We start from the raw sequence: 14,047 nt of genomic DNA on the forward strand, positions 1-14,047 counted from the left end.
AAACTGCTCATGCCTTGGAGTTTTCAGGAATCTTGGGGTCCTTAGACTCTGCGAGACGGCAAGTATTCCTCCAGCACAGAAGGTCTGGAAGGTCACAACCGTTCAGTAGAGGTCTGAACCTCTCTTGCAGGAGGTTCCTCGTCCTCCGTTGATGGTTTGGAGACGGGGAACTCCAGTGGCACAACCACTATAGGAGAGGGTCTGAAGTAAGACACAAGCGAGATCTACGAAGACCCTAAGCCCCTGCTTGAACGAGGATGATAAAGATCGACGTGAGGCGGAGTCAGCTTTGGTATCCTCCTCTTCTGCTTCATGGTAAGGACCAGCGTTAACTCTAGGTGAGAGATGTCCTGCTGAACTCGGACACATACCCCTCGAAGCTCCTGGGGTCCTGCTAGAAATAGTCTCCTCCTAAGGTCAGTTGGTAAAGCAGAAGAAAGGACACCGACTTCTCTAACAGAATCCTCAGGGTAGGAATTACTGCCAACCTCTGCTTAGGAGGTTGTGTTGAAAGCACGCACCTCTGCCCTTGCTGGGTTGTGTTGACAGGTCTGAGGTGTCCTTGGAGAGACCTGGTGGTGGAGATTGCCTCCTTGGGGAACACTGCCTCAGTAACTGGAACTGAGGGGAAGAAGGTTGTTTACCTTGATCAATCTAAATAGGCATCTGCATGTCTTTCTGGGTTGACCTGGAGAGATGGGAACACCAGCAAACTTATTTGGTGGTTCCCTGAACCCTTCAAAGAAGGTAAAAGGCCGTCTGTCTCTTGCTGGCGAAGCCTGAAAAGGTATAGGCAGCTCCACTGCTGCTACTACCTTTCTGCTAGGTTTTTGGGTCGGGACCTTGACTGCTTGTGAAAGAATGGAAATCAAGTGCGGAAACTTCGATTTCGCGCGTGGGAAATGATGATCATGGAGGAAAAGACAGGGTAGGTCTCAGAAATCTCCAATAGGCTGAAGATTGACGATCACAAGCTAGAGATTGACGAGCAGGCAAGAGACGAGCGGGTGAGCAGCAAGAGGACAAGCGGAGGGCACGTGAGCATCAACAGGCTGGAGAGCAATGCGTTGGCGATCGGCGAGCAGACAAATGACGAGTCAGCGACCGGTGAGCAGCGAGATGAAGTGGCAAGCACTAGGCAGGAGAGTGTCGTCTGGTAGGAGGACAAGATGGCGAGCGGCGAGCTGGTGGTGTGCTAAAGCACGGCGATCAAGAGGTGATGCCTGATTGTGAACAGGAGAACAGCGAGCAAATGTAGAGCATCCAGAAGGTATGTGTTGATCACGAGCAGGCAAATGACGATCTGCAAAGTAACGATCATGAGACGAGCGGTGATCACGAGCAGGAAAAGGGCGAAAACATCATCAGTATCGGGAAGTAGAGCAATGCCTAACGGAGGGAGAGGACAAAGGTCTGGCCGCGCGTAGAGGACTACAGTCCCTGGAGGACGAAGAGAACCAAGGGTGGCGAGAGGTTTCGTTGTCAGCAGGTCATCGTTGGGGAGATGAGCAGGCGTGATGGACTAGCAGGAGCAGGAAAAGGTGGGCCTAGTAGACAGCCAGAGCATCAATAACTGCACCTACAGGAGATAGGACTTTCACTTTGGAGGACATCGGAGAAGGACCCCTCTAGGCCTCAAAGCTGCAGAAGTTCCTCAAGTACGTCCCTGGAAGGAGGCCCAGCCACATCCAGCGACAGCCTAATCTGCAGCATAGAGTGAGAAGGACTTGACCGGGGCCGGAGGCGAAGCGGTTTCTCTAGGCACTAGGGGAAGCAGCAACGTTCCCGGATCCCCAAGGTTGCCCCGGAGTAAGTTGGTCTACACTCCTACTCGACTGGCCCTCAGAAGATGCCAAATAAGCAAGAGCTTCGGGATCAGAACAGCGGGTGTGTGTGTGTAAGTGTGTGCCAGAGAAGACTCTGGAGGCAAAGAGTTCCTCCTAGATTACTTCCATGGTGCCCAAATCTCTCCCACTGGCAGGCAGACCACTGCCTACACTCCTCACAGGTGTTACCCTGGTCAAAGTGGTGCCCCTTGTAGGTCGGACACTACAAATGAGGGTCGGTCTCAATCGAGGACCTGAAGGTACCATAAGTGTGACTCTCAGTCCTTGGACAAGTACGCATGAGAACACAGAAGAAAGAAACGCACACATGAAAAGAAAAAGAATCTGAATATAATGGCCAAGTCTTTTGAGAGCAGAGAGCGGACTGTCCATTGTCCTCAAGCAAAAAGAAAAGTGATTTGGTTTAACTGGTGTGCAAGTGAGAGCTACCCCAACTACTCCCCCTAACTAGCGGTTTGGGTAATTGCCGCCTCGCTTATAAGTCTTTATAGCTATTCTTTGCTGAAAGATAATCCCTAATAAATAGCGTAAGGTTTGTGGAGTGTTGGAACAATATAGTTTTAGCAACCTAGAAAGTCTTAGAAGCCACAAAACAACATGTCTCCAGCCCGTGGGCTGCAAGTTGCCAATACCTGTTCTAATATACAGTAATATTCATCATTCCATATTACCTGAGCTAAAACTCTTGTCTGTCCAAGAGTCACAGTACAACTGCCATAGTCTTTCCCAAAACTGACTTTTATATGACGAACTTCTAAGAATGTCCGGTTGTCATGGCGAAGCCCTCGAGATATTGATGATATGACAGATTCACGTTCACATATACTCAAAGGGAGTTCCTTCATTTTTATCTGAAAAAGTAAACTACAATTAGTACAAATGTGAGTATAAAACAATCATGTTAAATAAGGGAGTTCATTTTTATCTAGAAAAAATAAAATACTATATCAAATTTTTTAATCAATTTGTAATTTCCCTAACCATACAAACCTGAGACCTTTAATATGGGTATGACTTCAGCAAAGCTGGAAACTAGCCATTAAGCTCTTAATGAGGAAAACACAGCTGGCTGTCAGGTCGCAGGGAAGCCCGCCCACCTGACAGGTAACACTATCCGTCACTTTGACCATTGGCTTAGGACTAGTGAGGTGGTTGAGGCAGCTGTGCAACTTAGATTTATCAAAATTTATCAAAAGTTTTGGGATTTGTTCCTATACATAATACAAACTTTTGACCTTTAATAGAAGACTTACCCTATGGAGGTGTGGAAGTCCCTATATGACCAATCTGGCTGGTTTCCCAGACAGGAAATGTCAATGTACTTAGTCTTGCATGAAGGCTAAAGTCATGACTCCTGGTCAACATAATAACTTCCTAAGCATAGAGTTATTGGAGGTGTTAGCTAGGCCTCCACTGTGTATAATGGACGGTCCAAATGTAGTGGTATGGTTACGTTTTATCCATCGTTCCCGGTGCAAAAAAGAATTGGGGAGATACTTCAATACAAACCAATGTAAATAAAAGGTACTCAGTTGAGTAATTTACCTCCATTGCTCATCATATACAACTCAATAACAGCTTGACTGCTATTAGATGAAATCAAAACAGACAAGACATTCTTACTTTTCATTCTTGCACTTACGCTGAGATCATTATCTTGGACAAAAGCAGATACCACCAGTCCCAAGAAGGTCCTAGGCCTCTTTGACCTGACACATACTCCCCAGGGACTGAGCCAGGGGCATATGCACAGAAGAGGCGGTAGCACACACATTCAATAAGCGGACAGAAGAAGTAAAAGCTTCTTCAGTGTTTACTTAGGCGTTGCTAAAAAAAGACCTCAGAAAAGTCTTAGCTCTCTTCCTCCCAACTCAAAACATATGCCTGCCACTGCACAGGAGGCCATGACCTACACCCACCACACAGGAATGATTACGAAAAATTATCCACCCAACAAGAAGCACAGAGAATATACATCTACACCCAAGTATGAATCGTTTCACATCCATCATAATCAACAAGCAGCATTCACTTTCTCAAAGAAAAAGAAAGATGAAATAGTTTGGTAAAGGTGTAATAGCTGGTCTATACTCGTTGCAGCCAAAAGCAAATGTGACAAACTTTCAACAGGTGGAAGGGCAGAGCTTCTCGCCCACGCGCACTACCTGTTGTTAACTACCTCATTAACAATATCAACAGCTGTTCCAGCTCACTATGAAAACAAAAGAAAGATGAAATAGTTTGGTAAAGGTGTAATAGATGGTCTATACTTGTTGCAGCCAAAATCAAATGTGACAAACTTTCAACAGGTGGAAGGGTAGAGCTTCTCGCCCGCGCGCACTACCTATTGTTAACTACCTCATTAAGAATATCAACAGCTGTTCCAGCTCACTATGAAAACAAATCCCTTATTTAAAGGACGAAAGGTTTGTAAATGCGTAGGAAGAAAAACAAATCGACAGTGGAAATAAAAGAATAGTAGGTCTAGTCAAGCCTATAAAAGGTAGCATGTTAACAATGCCTCACATATATAAGAATAATACTGTAGCCTAAATTTTTAACTGGATGGGGTTAGGCAATTCTTAATCAAAAATTTTTTTACTTTCTTGTTAGCCTATACGGCCAGTATAAGCCGTCTCAGACTGGTGGCATCTTTTACCAGAAAACCACAGAAACATTCTATATTACTGTTTATTTCTTTGATTTACTTTTCTTTCCTTTTCTTTAGCATAATTCACCTTTTTTATTAAAATAAGACCGTTTCACTAAGTGCAATATCTTTCCAAAAAACTGTTTCTCAAGAATCTATTTAAAGAGCTACTGTGCTGGTAACATACAAAGGAATTCAAGGTACTGGCCAGATTGCTATTATTTCAAATGGTAGTATACCAAGAAAAGTCTTTGAACTGAGGTCACATGCTTATTCTTCACTATCATGATGAAGTTATAAACCATGTATTGAAACAAGCTTTTGACTGGAAATCGCAGAAGCTTTCAGCACACGTAGAAAAACTGAGGGACTTGTGAAGGGATAGTATCGGAAGGTTAAACGACATTTGGTAGGGTTAGGAGGCTGGTCAGTTGCGGAGAGGTATAAACAATTTACACTCTCTATGCCAGAAAAGAGAAAAACCTACCTACATAAATTTGTAATGACAGAAAAGGAACAACAGCAAACAAAATATATTACGATCAAAGAATGGTAAAAAATCAGCTTAGACACCAACAGCAATAGAAAAAAGCCAGGACAAGTGAAGAAAAATAATTACATTGGTAATAACGATAAGACAACAACAAAACAACATAGACAGACTCAGTGAATATAATTGTTTTTGGTAGTAGGTAATAGGTTAGACAGAGCCCCAATTACCCGTTGAGATACTACCACTAGAGAGTCATTGGGTCCTTTGAAAAGGCAGACAGTACTACTGTACATTGGATCCCCCCTCTCTGGTTATGGCTTAACCAGCCGCCCGTTGAAATACTACCGCTATAGAGTTATGGGGTCCTTTGACTGGCCACACAGTACATTGGATTCTTCTCCCTGGTTACGGTTCTTTATCTTTGCCTACACTAACTCCGAATAGTCTGTCCTATTCTTTACAGATTCTCCTCTGTCCTCCTACACCTGACAACATGAGATTACTAAACAATTCTTCTTCGCTCCAGGGGTTAACTACTGCACTGTATTTGTTTAGTGGTTACTTTCTTCTCAGTAAGGGTAGAAGAGACCCTTCAGCTATGGTAAGCAGCTCTTCTAGGAGAAGGACACTCCATAATCAAAACATTGTTCTCTAGTCTTGGGTAGTGCCATACCCTGTGTACCATGGTATTCCACAGTCTTAGGTTAGAGATCTCTTGCTTGAGGGTACACTCAGGTACACTATTCTATCTGATTTCTATTTCTCTTATTTTCTTAAAGTTTTTATAGTTTATATAGGAAATATTTATTTTAATGTTACTCTTCTTAAAGTATTTTATTTTTCCTAGTTTCCTTTCCTCACCGGGTTATTTTCCCTGTTGGGATCCCTGGACTTATAGCATTCTGCTTTTCCAACTAGGGTTGTAGCTTAGCAAATAATAATAATAATAATAATAATAATACACCGAATAGTCTGGTCTATTCTTTCTACTCTCCTGTCCTCACACACCTGATTAGTCATATTCCTTCTGATACTATAGTCAAACCATTCTGTCGTGGCCGCTGAGACGATTTCTGTTCCCCTGTACAGTGTACCCATGTCAAAATATTTCGACCACTTTAAGGAAAAATGAACACTGCGGTTAGAGACGAGCCATCCAAACTGAGTGAGACTGATGCTAGCCGTTAATGACAGATGACATTCTCCAAGTTATACCCAGGGTGCATCCTCACCTTTTTCACTAATCTCACTGGATTAAGACAAGATTAAATCTGCTCTCTCTCTCTCTCTCTCTCTCTCCTGTTATTCTTGTCGAGCATACAGTATATATTTCATTAGGTACACTGTTAAATAAGCGTAATTTTAATCGGACATTATCCGTAAAAATGTTATTTTTATTAATAAAATAAATTTTTGAATATACTTACCCGATAATCATGTAGCTGTCAACTCCGTTGCCCGACAGAATTCTATGGAGGGATACGCCAGCTATCACAATACTAGAAGGGGGTGTATTTACCAGCGCCACCTGTGGCCAGGTACTCAAGTACTTCTTGTTGACACCTCCTCAATTATTCCTCGGTCCACTGGTTCTCTATGGGGAGGAAGGGAGGGTCGATTAAATCATGATTATCGGGTAAGTATATTCAAAAATTTATTTTATTAATAAAAATAACATTTTTCAATATTAAACTTACCCGATAATCATGTAGCTGATTCACACCCAGGGGGGTGGGTGAAAACCAGTGTACAAGATTAAAGGATAGCTAAGTATCCCATATTTCATATAATCAGTTATCCACAATAACAATGAAATAATAAGTACCTGGTAAGGAAGTCGACTTGAACCGTTACTCTGCCTTTAATAAGATCGTCTTCCTTACTGAGCGCAGCGTTCCTCTTGGGAGGCTGAATCAACTCAAAGGTGCTAAAGTATACAGGGCTGCAACCCATACTAAAGGACCTCATCACAACCTTTAACCTTGGCGCTTCTCAAGAAAGAATTGACCACCCGCCAAATCAACAAGGATGTGGAAGGCTTCTTAGCCGACCGTACAACCCATAAAAAGTATTCAAGAGAAAGGTTAAAAAGTTATGGGATTATGGGAATGTAGTGGCTGAGCCCTCGCCTACTACTGCATTCGTTGCTACGAATAGACCCAGGGTGTAGCAGTACTCGTAAAGAGACTGGACATCTTTGAGATAGAATGATGCGAACACTGACTTGTTTCTCCAATAGGTTGCATCCATAACACTCTGCAGAGAACGGTTCTGTTTGAAGGCCACTGAAGTAGCCACAGCTCTCACTTCATGTGTCCTTACCTTCAGCAAAGCAAGGTCTTCTTCCTTCAGATGAGAATTTGCTTCTCTAATCAGAAGCCTGATGTAGTAAGAAACTGAGTTCTTAGACATTGGTAGAGAAGGCTTCTTGATAGCACACCATAAGGCTTCTGATTGTCCTCGTAATGGTTTTGACCTTTAGATAGTACTTAAGAGCTCTAACTGGGCAAAGTACTCTCTCCAGTTCGTTCCCCACCATGTTGGACAGGCTTGGGATCTCGAACGACTTAGGCCAAGGACGGGAAGGAAGCTCGTTTTTAGCCAAAAAACCGAGCTGTAAGGAACATGTAGCCGTTTCAGATGTGAAACCTATGTTCCTGCTGAAGGCGTGGATCTCACTTACTCTTTTACCTGTTGCTAAGCACACGAGGAAAAGAGTTTTTTAATGTGAGGTCCTTAAAAGAGGCTGATTGGAGCGGTTCAAATCCTGATGACATTAGGAACCTTAGGACCACGTCTAGATTCCAGCCTGGAGTGGACAACCGACGTTCCTTTGAGGTCTCAAAAGACCTAAGGAGGTCCTGTAGATCTTTGTTGGAGGAAAGATCCAAGCCTCTGTGGCGGAAAACCGCTGCCAACAAACTTCTGTAACCCTTGATCGTAGGAGCTGATAGGGAGCTTACGTTCCTTAGATGTAACAGGAAGTCAGCAATCTGGGTTACATTGGTACTGGTTGAGGAAAACTGCATTGGCCTTGCACCAGCTTCGGAAGACTTCCCATAAAGACTGATAGACTCTGAGAGTGGATGTCGTCCTTGCTCTGGCAATCGCTCTGGCTGCCTCCTTCGAAAAGCCTCTAGCTCTTGAGAGTCTTTCGATAGTCTGAAGGCAGTCAGACGAAGAGCGTGGAGGTTGGGTGTACCTTCTTTACGTGAGGTTGACGCAGAAGGTCCACTCTAGGAGGAAGAGTCCTGGGAACGTCGACCAGCCATTGCAGTACCTCAGTGAACCATTCTCTCGCGGGCCAGAGGGGAGCAACCAACGTCAGCCGTGTCCCTTTGTGAGAGGCGAACTTCTGAAGTACCCTGTTGACAATCTTGAACGGCGGGAATGCATACAGGTTGAGATGGGACCAATCCAGCAGAAAGGCATCCACGCGAACTGCTGCTGGGTCTGGAATCGGAGAACAATACAAGAGGAGCCTCTTGGTCATCGAGGTAGCGAATAGATCTATGGTTGGCTGACCCCACAGGGCCCAAAGTCTGCTGCAAACATTCTTGTGAAGGGTCCACTCTGTGGGGAAGACCTGACCCTTCCGGCTGAGGCGATCTGCCATGACATTCATATCGCCCTGAATGAGCCTCGTTACCAGCGTGAGCTTTCGATCTTTTGACCAAATGAGGAGGTCCCTTGCGATCTCGAACAACTTCCTCGAATGAGTCCCTCCCTGCTTGGAGATGTAAGCCAAGGCTGTGGTGTAGTCGGAGTTCACCTCCACCACCTTGTTAAGCTGGAGGGACTTGAAGTTTATCAAGGCCAAATGAACTGCCAACAACTCCTTGCAATAGATGTGAAGTGTCCTTTGCTCCTGATTCCATGTTCCCGAGCATTCCTGTCCGTCCAGTGTCGCACCCCAGCCCGTGTCCGATGCGTCCGAGAAGAGACGGTGGTCGGAGGGCTGAACAGCCAATGGTAGACCTTCCTTGAGAAGAATGCTGTTCTTCCACCACGTTAGAGTAGACCTCATCTCTTCGGAAACAGGAACTGAGCCCGTCTCTAGCGTCATGTCCTTTATCCAGTGAGCAGCTAGATGATACTGAAGGGGGCGGAGGTGGAGTCTCCCTAACTCGATGAACAGGGCCAGCGATGAAAGTGTCCCTGTTAGACTCATCCACTGCCTGACTAAGCATCGGTTCCTTCTCAGCATGCTCTGGATGCATTCTAGGGCTTGGAAGATCCTTGGGGCCGACGGACAAGTCCGAAAAGCTCGACTCTGAAGATCCATACCCAAGGAGACAATGGTCTGGGATGGAACGAGCTGAGACTCCTCAAAATTGACCAGGAGGCCCAGTTCCTTGGTCAGATCCATAGTCCATTTGAAAATCTCCAGACAGCGACGACTTGAGGGAGCTCTTAAAAGCCAGTCGTCTGACGGAGCCGGACACAAGATCATGATACTGCTGCACAGTCTGTAAACTGTCAATCATGGGCAAGCGAGGAAGTACAGTGACAACCCGAATCTGTCTAGACTGTCTGGGTCGTACAGACAACTCCTTAACGGGTTGCTGAGGTTGCCCACTGCGTCACAACAAGTCCCTTCTGTTGGTTGTTGAACGTCTTCCCCGTGACACATTGACTCCGTAAACAAAAAATCCTCTAACAAGGACTAAGCTTGGACTGCATGTCATGCAACACAGCTCAAGGTCTATGGGAGCAGGTGTGGTAACAGACGGGATTAGCGGCTGAAGTGTAACCATTACCTTCCCTGTAAGCATGTTATGCTTAAATAAAAGTCCATAAGAGGTTATGCAGCTAAAGGCTCCCTCCAAATGACAGAGTCCTCAAGGGAATATCAGAAGGAGGGAGAAAAGAACTTTCTCATCTACAGGGACCTTATCCTAGAAAAGCTAAGTTCTCTGAGTGAGGGTTCACTGGTGCAAAGCAGCAGACTAGAAGGCAACGTTATGAAACTGCTTGACAGTCTAGTGAGTTGGCAACAACCCAAGATGTGTTGAGAAGCATGCGGTAAGGTATGCAGAGCATGATGTATGCAGAGTATGCTGTATGCAGAGCATGCTGTATGTAGAGCATGTTGTATGCAGAGCATGCTGAATGCAGAGCATGCTGTAAGCAGAGCATGTTGTATGCAGAGCATGCTGAATGCAGAGCATGCTGAATGCTGAGCATGTAGTAAGTAGAGCCTGCTGTAAGCAGAGCCTGCTGAAAGGAAAGCAGAGCGTGTGCATGGCGTTTAACATTTCTCAGAAATTCCATGACCAGTGCTAGAGTGCTTTATGCATGCTTGCATGGGGTTTAAACCATGGTATGCTGAACAGCAGAGTCAGAACGAGCTGGAACAACAACAGAGGTTTCCTCAACTTGAGGGAAAACCTGAGGTTCAGACTGCATAGGCTGAACAACAGACGGAGCAGAAGGCAGGTGCAAGGGTGAAGGAGGTTGACTCCTAGCAAGAGTTGCACCCAAGGATTGCACCAGCTGAGCGGAGGACGGAGGCGGAGTAGTCCGTTCCTGTTCCTGAGAGATGAGTGGAAGAAGGTTGAGGCTGCGCAGAACAAGGTAAAGTTCTAGCCTGAGGCGCAAGTGCATGGTGTAGATGAGCTTGCCTAGATGAGGGTTGAACTCGGTGCAGCGCTGGTTGAGCAGACAGACTCACGGAGGGGAGAGGTTGTTGTACCCCAACCGAGAGTTGCACCACTGGTGGAGCAGCAAGGGGAGGAGGAGGAAGAGTGTAACTCTCCTGATCCCAAAGCAAGGGTTGCCTTAAAGAAGGCTGAGGCTGAACAACACTGTGAACAGCAAACTCCGAAAGTGGTTCAACATCGTACGCCTGGCAGATGGTGCTGCGACCAGGCGGAGCAGGTGCAGGCTGGGCGAGCACAGGCGGAGCAGGTGCAGGCTGGGCGAGCACAGGTGCAGCGAGAACAGGTGGAGGGAGTGCAGGAGGTGCAACACTCTCAGCCCGACACTCACGCATCAAGTCCGAAAGCTGTGCTTGCATGGACTGTAGTAGAGTCCACAACATCATACGCCTGGCAGATGGTACTGTGATCAGGCGGAGCGAGTGTAGGAGGAGGGAGTGTAGGCGGAGGCGGAGGAGCAACACTCTCAGCCCGACACTCACTCATCAAGTCCGAAAGCTGTGCTTGCATGGACTGTAGTAGAGTCCACAACATCGTACGCCTGGCAGATGGTACTGTGATCAGGCGGAGCGAGTGTAGGAGGAGGGAGTGTAGGCGGAGGCGGAGGAGCAACACTCTCAGCCCGACACTCACTCATCAAGTCCGAAAGCTGTGCTTGCATGGACTGTAGTAGAGTTCACAACATCGTACGCCTGGCAGATGGTGCTGCGACCAGGCGGAGCAGGTGCAGGCTGGGCGAGCACAGGCGGAGCAGGTGCAGGCTGGGCGAGCACAGGTGCAGCGAGAACAGGTGGAGGGAGTGCAGGCGGTGCAACACTCTCAGCCCGACACTCACGCATCAAGACCGAAAGTTGTGACTGTATGGACTGCAGTAGAGTTAACTTGGGGTCGGCAGACACTAAGTTCTGCTGAGGTAAAGCCTTAACAGCAGAGATCTGTTGTGGAAGAACCTTACTCCTCTTAGTCGGAGTGTAATCAACTGATGACTGAGGAGAGTCAGAGCTAACCCAATGACTGCATTCGGGTTGTGAACTTTAACTTCGTACGTCTGGCATAGGTCTGGACTTAACGTTTAAGAAGTCTTGAGACCTGAGACCAGCGTTACTCTGCCTTTATTTTCTCCCCTAATCTCTTCTGCAGACGAGCAAAATAAGGGCTCAATCGTCTGCGGGTGGGAGTGACGGTCTCGGTAAGACACGCCCACAACCACCGAGAATACTTCTGTGCGCCGATCAAGGCCTGCTGAACCCTTATGCCCTTCGACATTGCTTCTCCCCTGGGCTTGGGAGCTTGCAAGAGGTCCCGGACTGGGAGGACGACTGGCGCGCACAAAAGTACCCTCACGCACTAATCACTTATCACTTTGATTTCTGTTTGCACTTATTTCACTGAACTCGAAACTTTAAGTGGTTTGTACCTGAAATACGCAATTCTATCCTTTCTCAAAGTTAGTAATTGCGAAAACAGAATTACAATGTAACAGAAAAATCTAATGAAAGATAAATCAGTGGTTGGAAAGAGACTAAACACTAGATCACTCTAGAAACGTTTAGTTTCTTCCCCTAAAGAGACTAGGGAGAAGAGCAAAAAAACGATAACGACGTTACTCGTACGCCTGGCAGGCTTGAATGAAACGTTTATCCTCTTTCTCCCTCCGTCTCTATCTATCTCTCTCTCTCTCTCTCTCTTGACTTAGAACCTGAGAGAAGAGCCCAATCATATATATCGGTAAAACATATTATTGTTAAAGGAAAAAAACTGAAAAGTTCCTTTATTAGGATCAAAACCATTAAGTTAAGAAAGAATGAACAAAACGCTAGACACGGTTACTCTTACTGCAACGTGAAACCGTGAACATTCTTTCTCTATCGTAACGATAGAGTGCAAGTTGAACGTTCTGAACGTCAACAACTGCAGAGACAAAACAAAACGTTAGTTCAGCTTTGAAAACAGTACGAGACTGTCAAAGAAAATCTTTCAAACTCTGTGGCGGAAATAGCATAATATGTTAACAGGTAAAACCGAAATGACGGGCTCAAAGTTTATTAACTTCGGTAAAAGACCGCCTACTATTAGGAAGGTCGAATATAAACAAATATAAAAATTAATTTTAATGAGTTTATAATAAAAGGAAGTTAATCGAAGAGGCCTATAAGAGGCGGAGAGATATAAAATAAATCTATAACTTTTGTTAAGCAAAATTAAGAAAGAGAGTCTATACTCTCTTAGACACCAACACTTCCGTCTAAGGGAAGGGTCGGCCATTGAAAGGTGAACGAGAGTTCATACTCTCTCGTCACCAAAATTAATCAAATTAATTCCAAAAGCTAACTAAGCTAATATAGAAGTTTTCCAGTAAAGCGACAGCCGAAATCAAAGAGAAATACTTCACCAAAGTCGTGAAAATACTCCAAGAACATAAGCGTATCCCAGAACGTCTTGCCGGAAGCACGACAGAGGAATAATTGAGGAGGTGTCAACAAGAAGTACTTGAGTACCTGGCCACAGGTGGCGCTGGTAAATACACCCCCTTCTAGTATTGTGATAGCTGGCGTATCCCTCCATAGAATTCTGTCGGGCAACGGAGTTGACAGCTACATGATTATCGGGTAAGTTTAATATTGAAAAATATACTGTTCTTGGCCGTAATTCAGTAAAATATTGGAGCGTAATTTTTACCCTACCCTGTTATCTTATTGCGGGTTGATGATCATAATATCCCCATTTAACATCAATATTTCCATTTATTAGACGGTAAATGCCTGGCAACATTTATTACTGGATTTTTACCGTTTTTTTCGCCATATTTTTAACAGTGTAAGGTATTCATTTCTATAAAGATAATTACAGCCAAGTACATGTCCCCCAAAATCTAATCCCAGGATATTTGCCAGTTTTATCCTACCGTCTTAATATGACTCGCACAGAAGGGAAGTTTGAAATCTGATTGACCTGTCCTTGGAGGTCTCAAGCAAGGTCTATAGACCTTGGTCTCAACCGTAAATTTATGTACCAAATATCAGCGAGCCATATTTAATCCCTTGAATGGTACATCTTGGGGTATAAAATGTAGTGTTTGAGACAGTGACTGCATTATCTAGCAAACATAAACCATGGAAACATCTCCAAACCGTGTTCTCCGTCCAAATGCCAGGGAAATAGTACACAGTGTGTGCAAGTATTTCACAAAAGAGAAGATGAACCGTGGCCCTTTTACTGATGTCACCAAAGCATGTATCCGTACTTCTGAAGCCACAAATGTTCCTGAAAGAACAGTACGTTGAATCATCAAGGAGGGACGAGTCACGCAAGAATTTGGAAAACCGAAATTTCAAGAAAGAATAAGGCTTCAGCCTTGTCCTGTGACTGCTCTAGACGACTTTGATAAATGTGTTTT

General features: G+C 45.1%; 1 protein-coding gene across 2 annotated transcripts in view; it reads right to left on the minus strand.

Annotated features, from left to right (window-relative positions):
• LOC137630405 (uncharacterized) overlaps positions 1–14,047 on the minus strand; it is a 45,164-nt gene that overhangs the window by 26,330 nt on the left and 4,787 nt on the right. For both annotated transcript variants that reach the window (XM_068361857.1, XM_068361858.1), the window contains exon 2: positions 2,519–2,698. In XM_068361857.1, the coding sequence (XP_068217958.1) occupies positions 2,519–2,692 (174 nt within the window). In that variant the 5' untranslated portion in view covers positions 2,693–2,698. The remainder of the gene's footprint in view (positions 1–2,518; positions 2,699–14,047) is intronic.

Source organism: Palaemon carinicauda, chromosome 38, assembly GCF_036898095.1.
Source record: "Palaemon carinicauda isolate YSFRI2023 chromosome 38, ASM3689809v2, whole genome shotgun sequence".
NCBI lineage: Eukaryota > Metazoa > Arthropoda > Malacostraca > Decapoda > Palaemonidae > Palaemon > Palaemon carinicauda.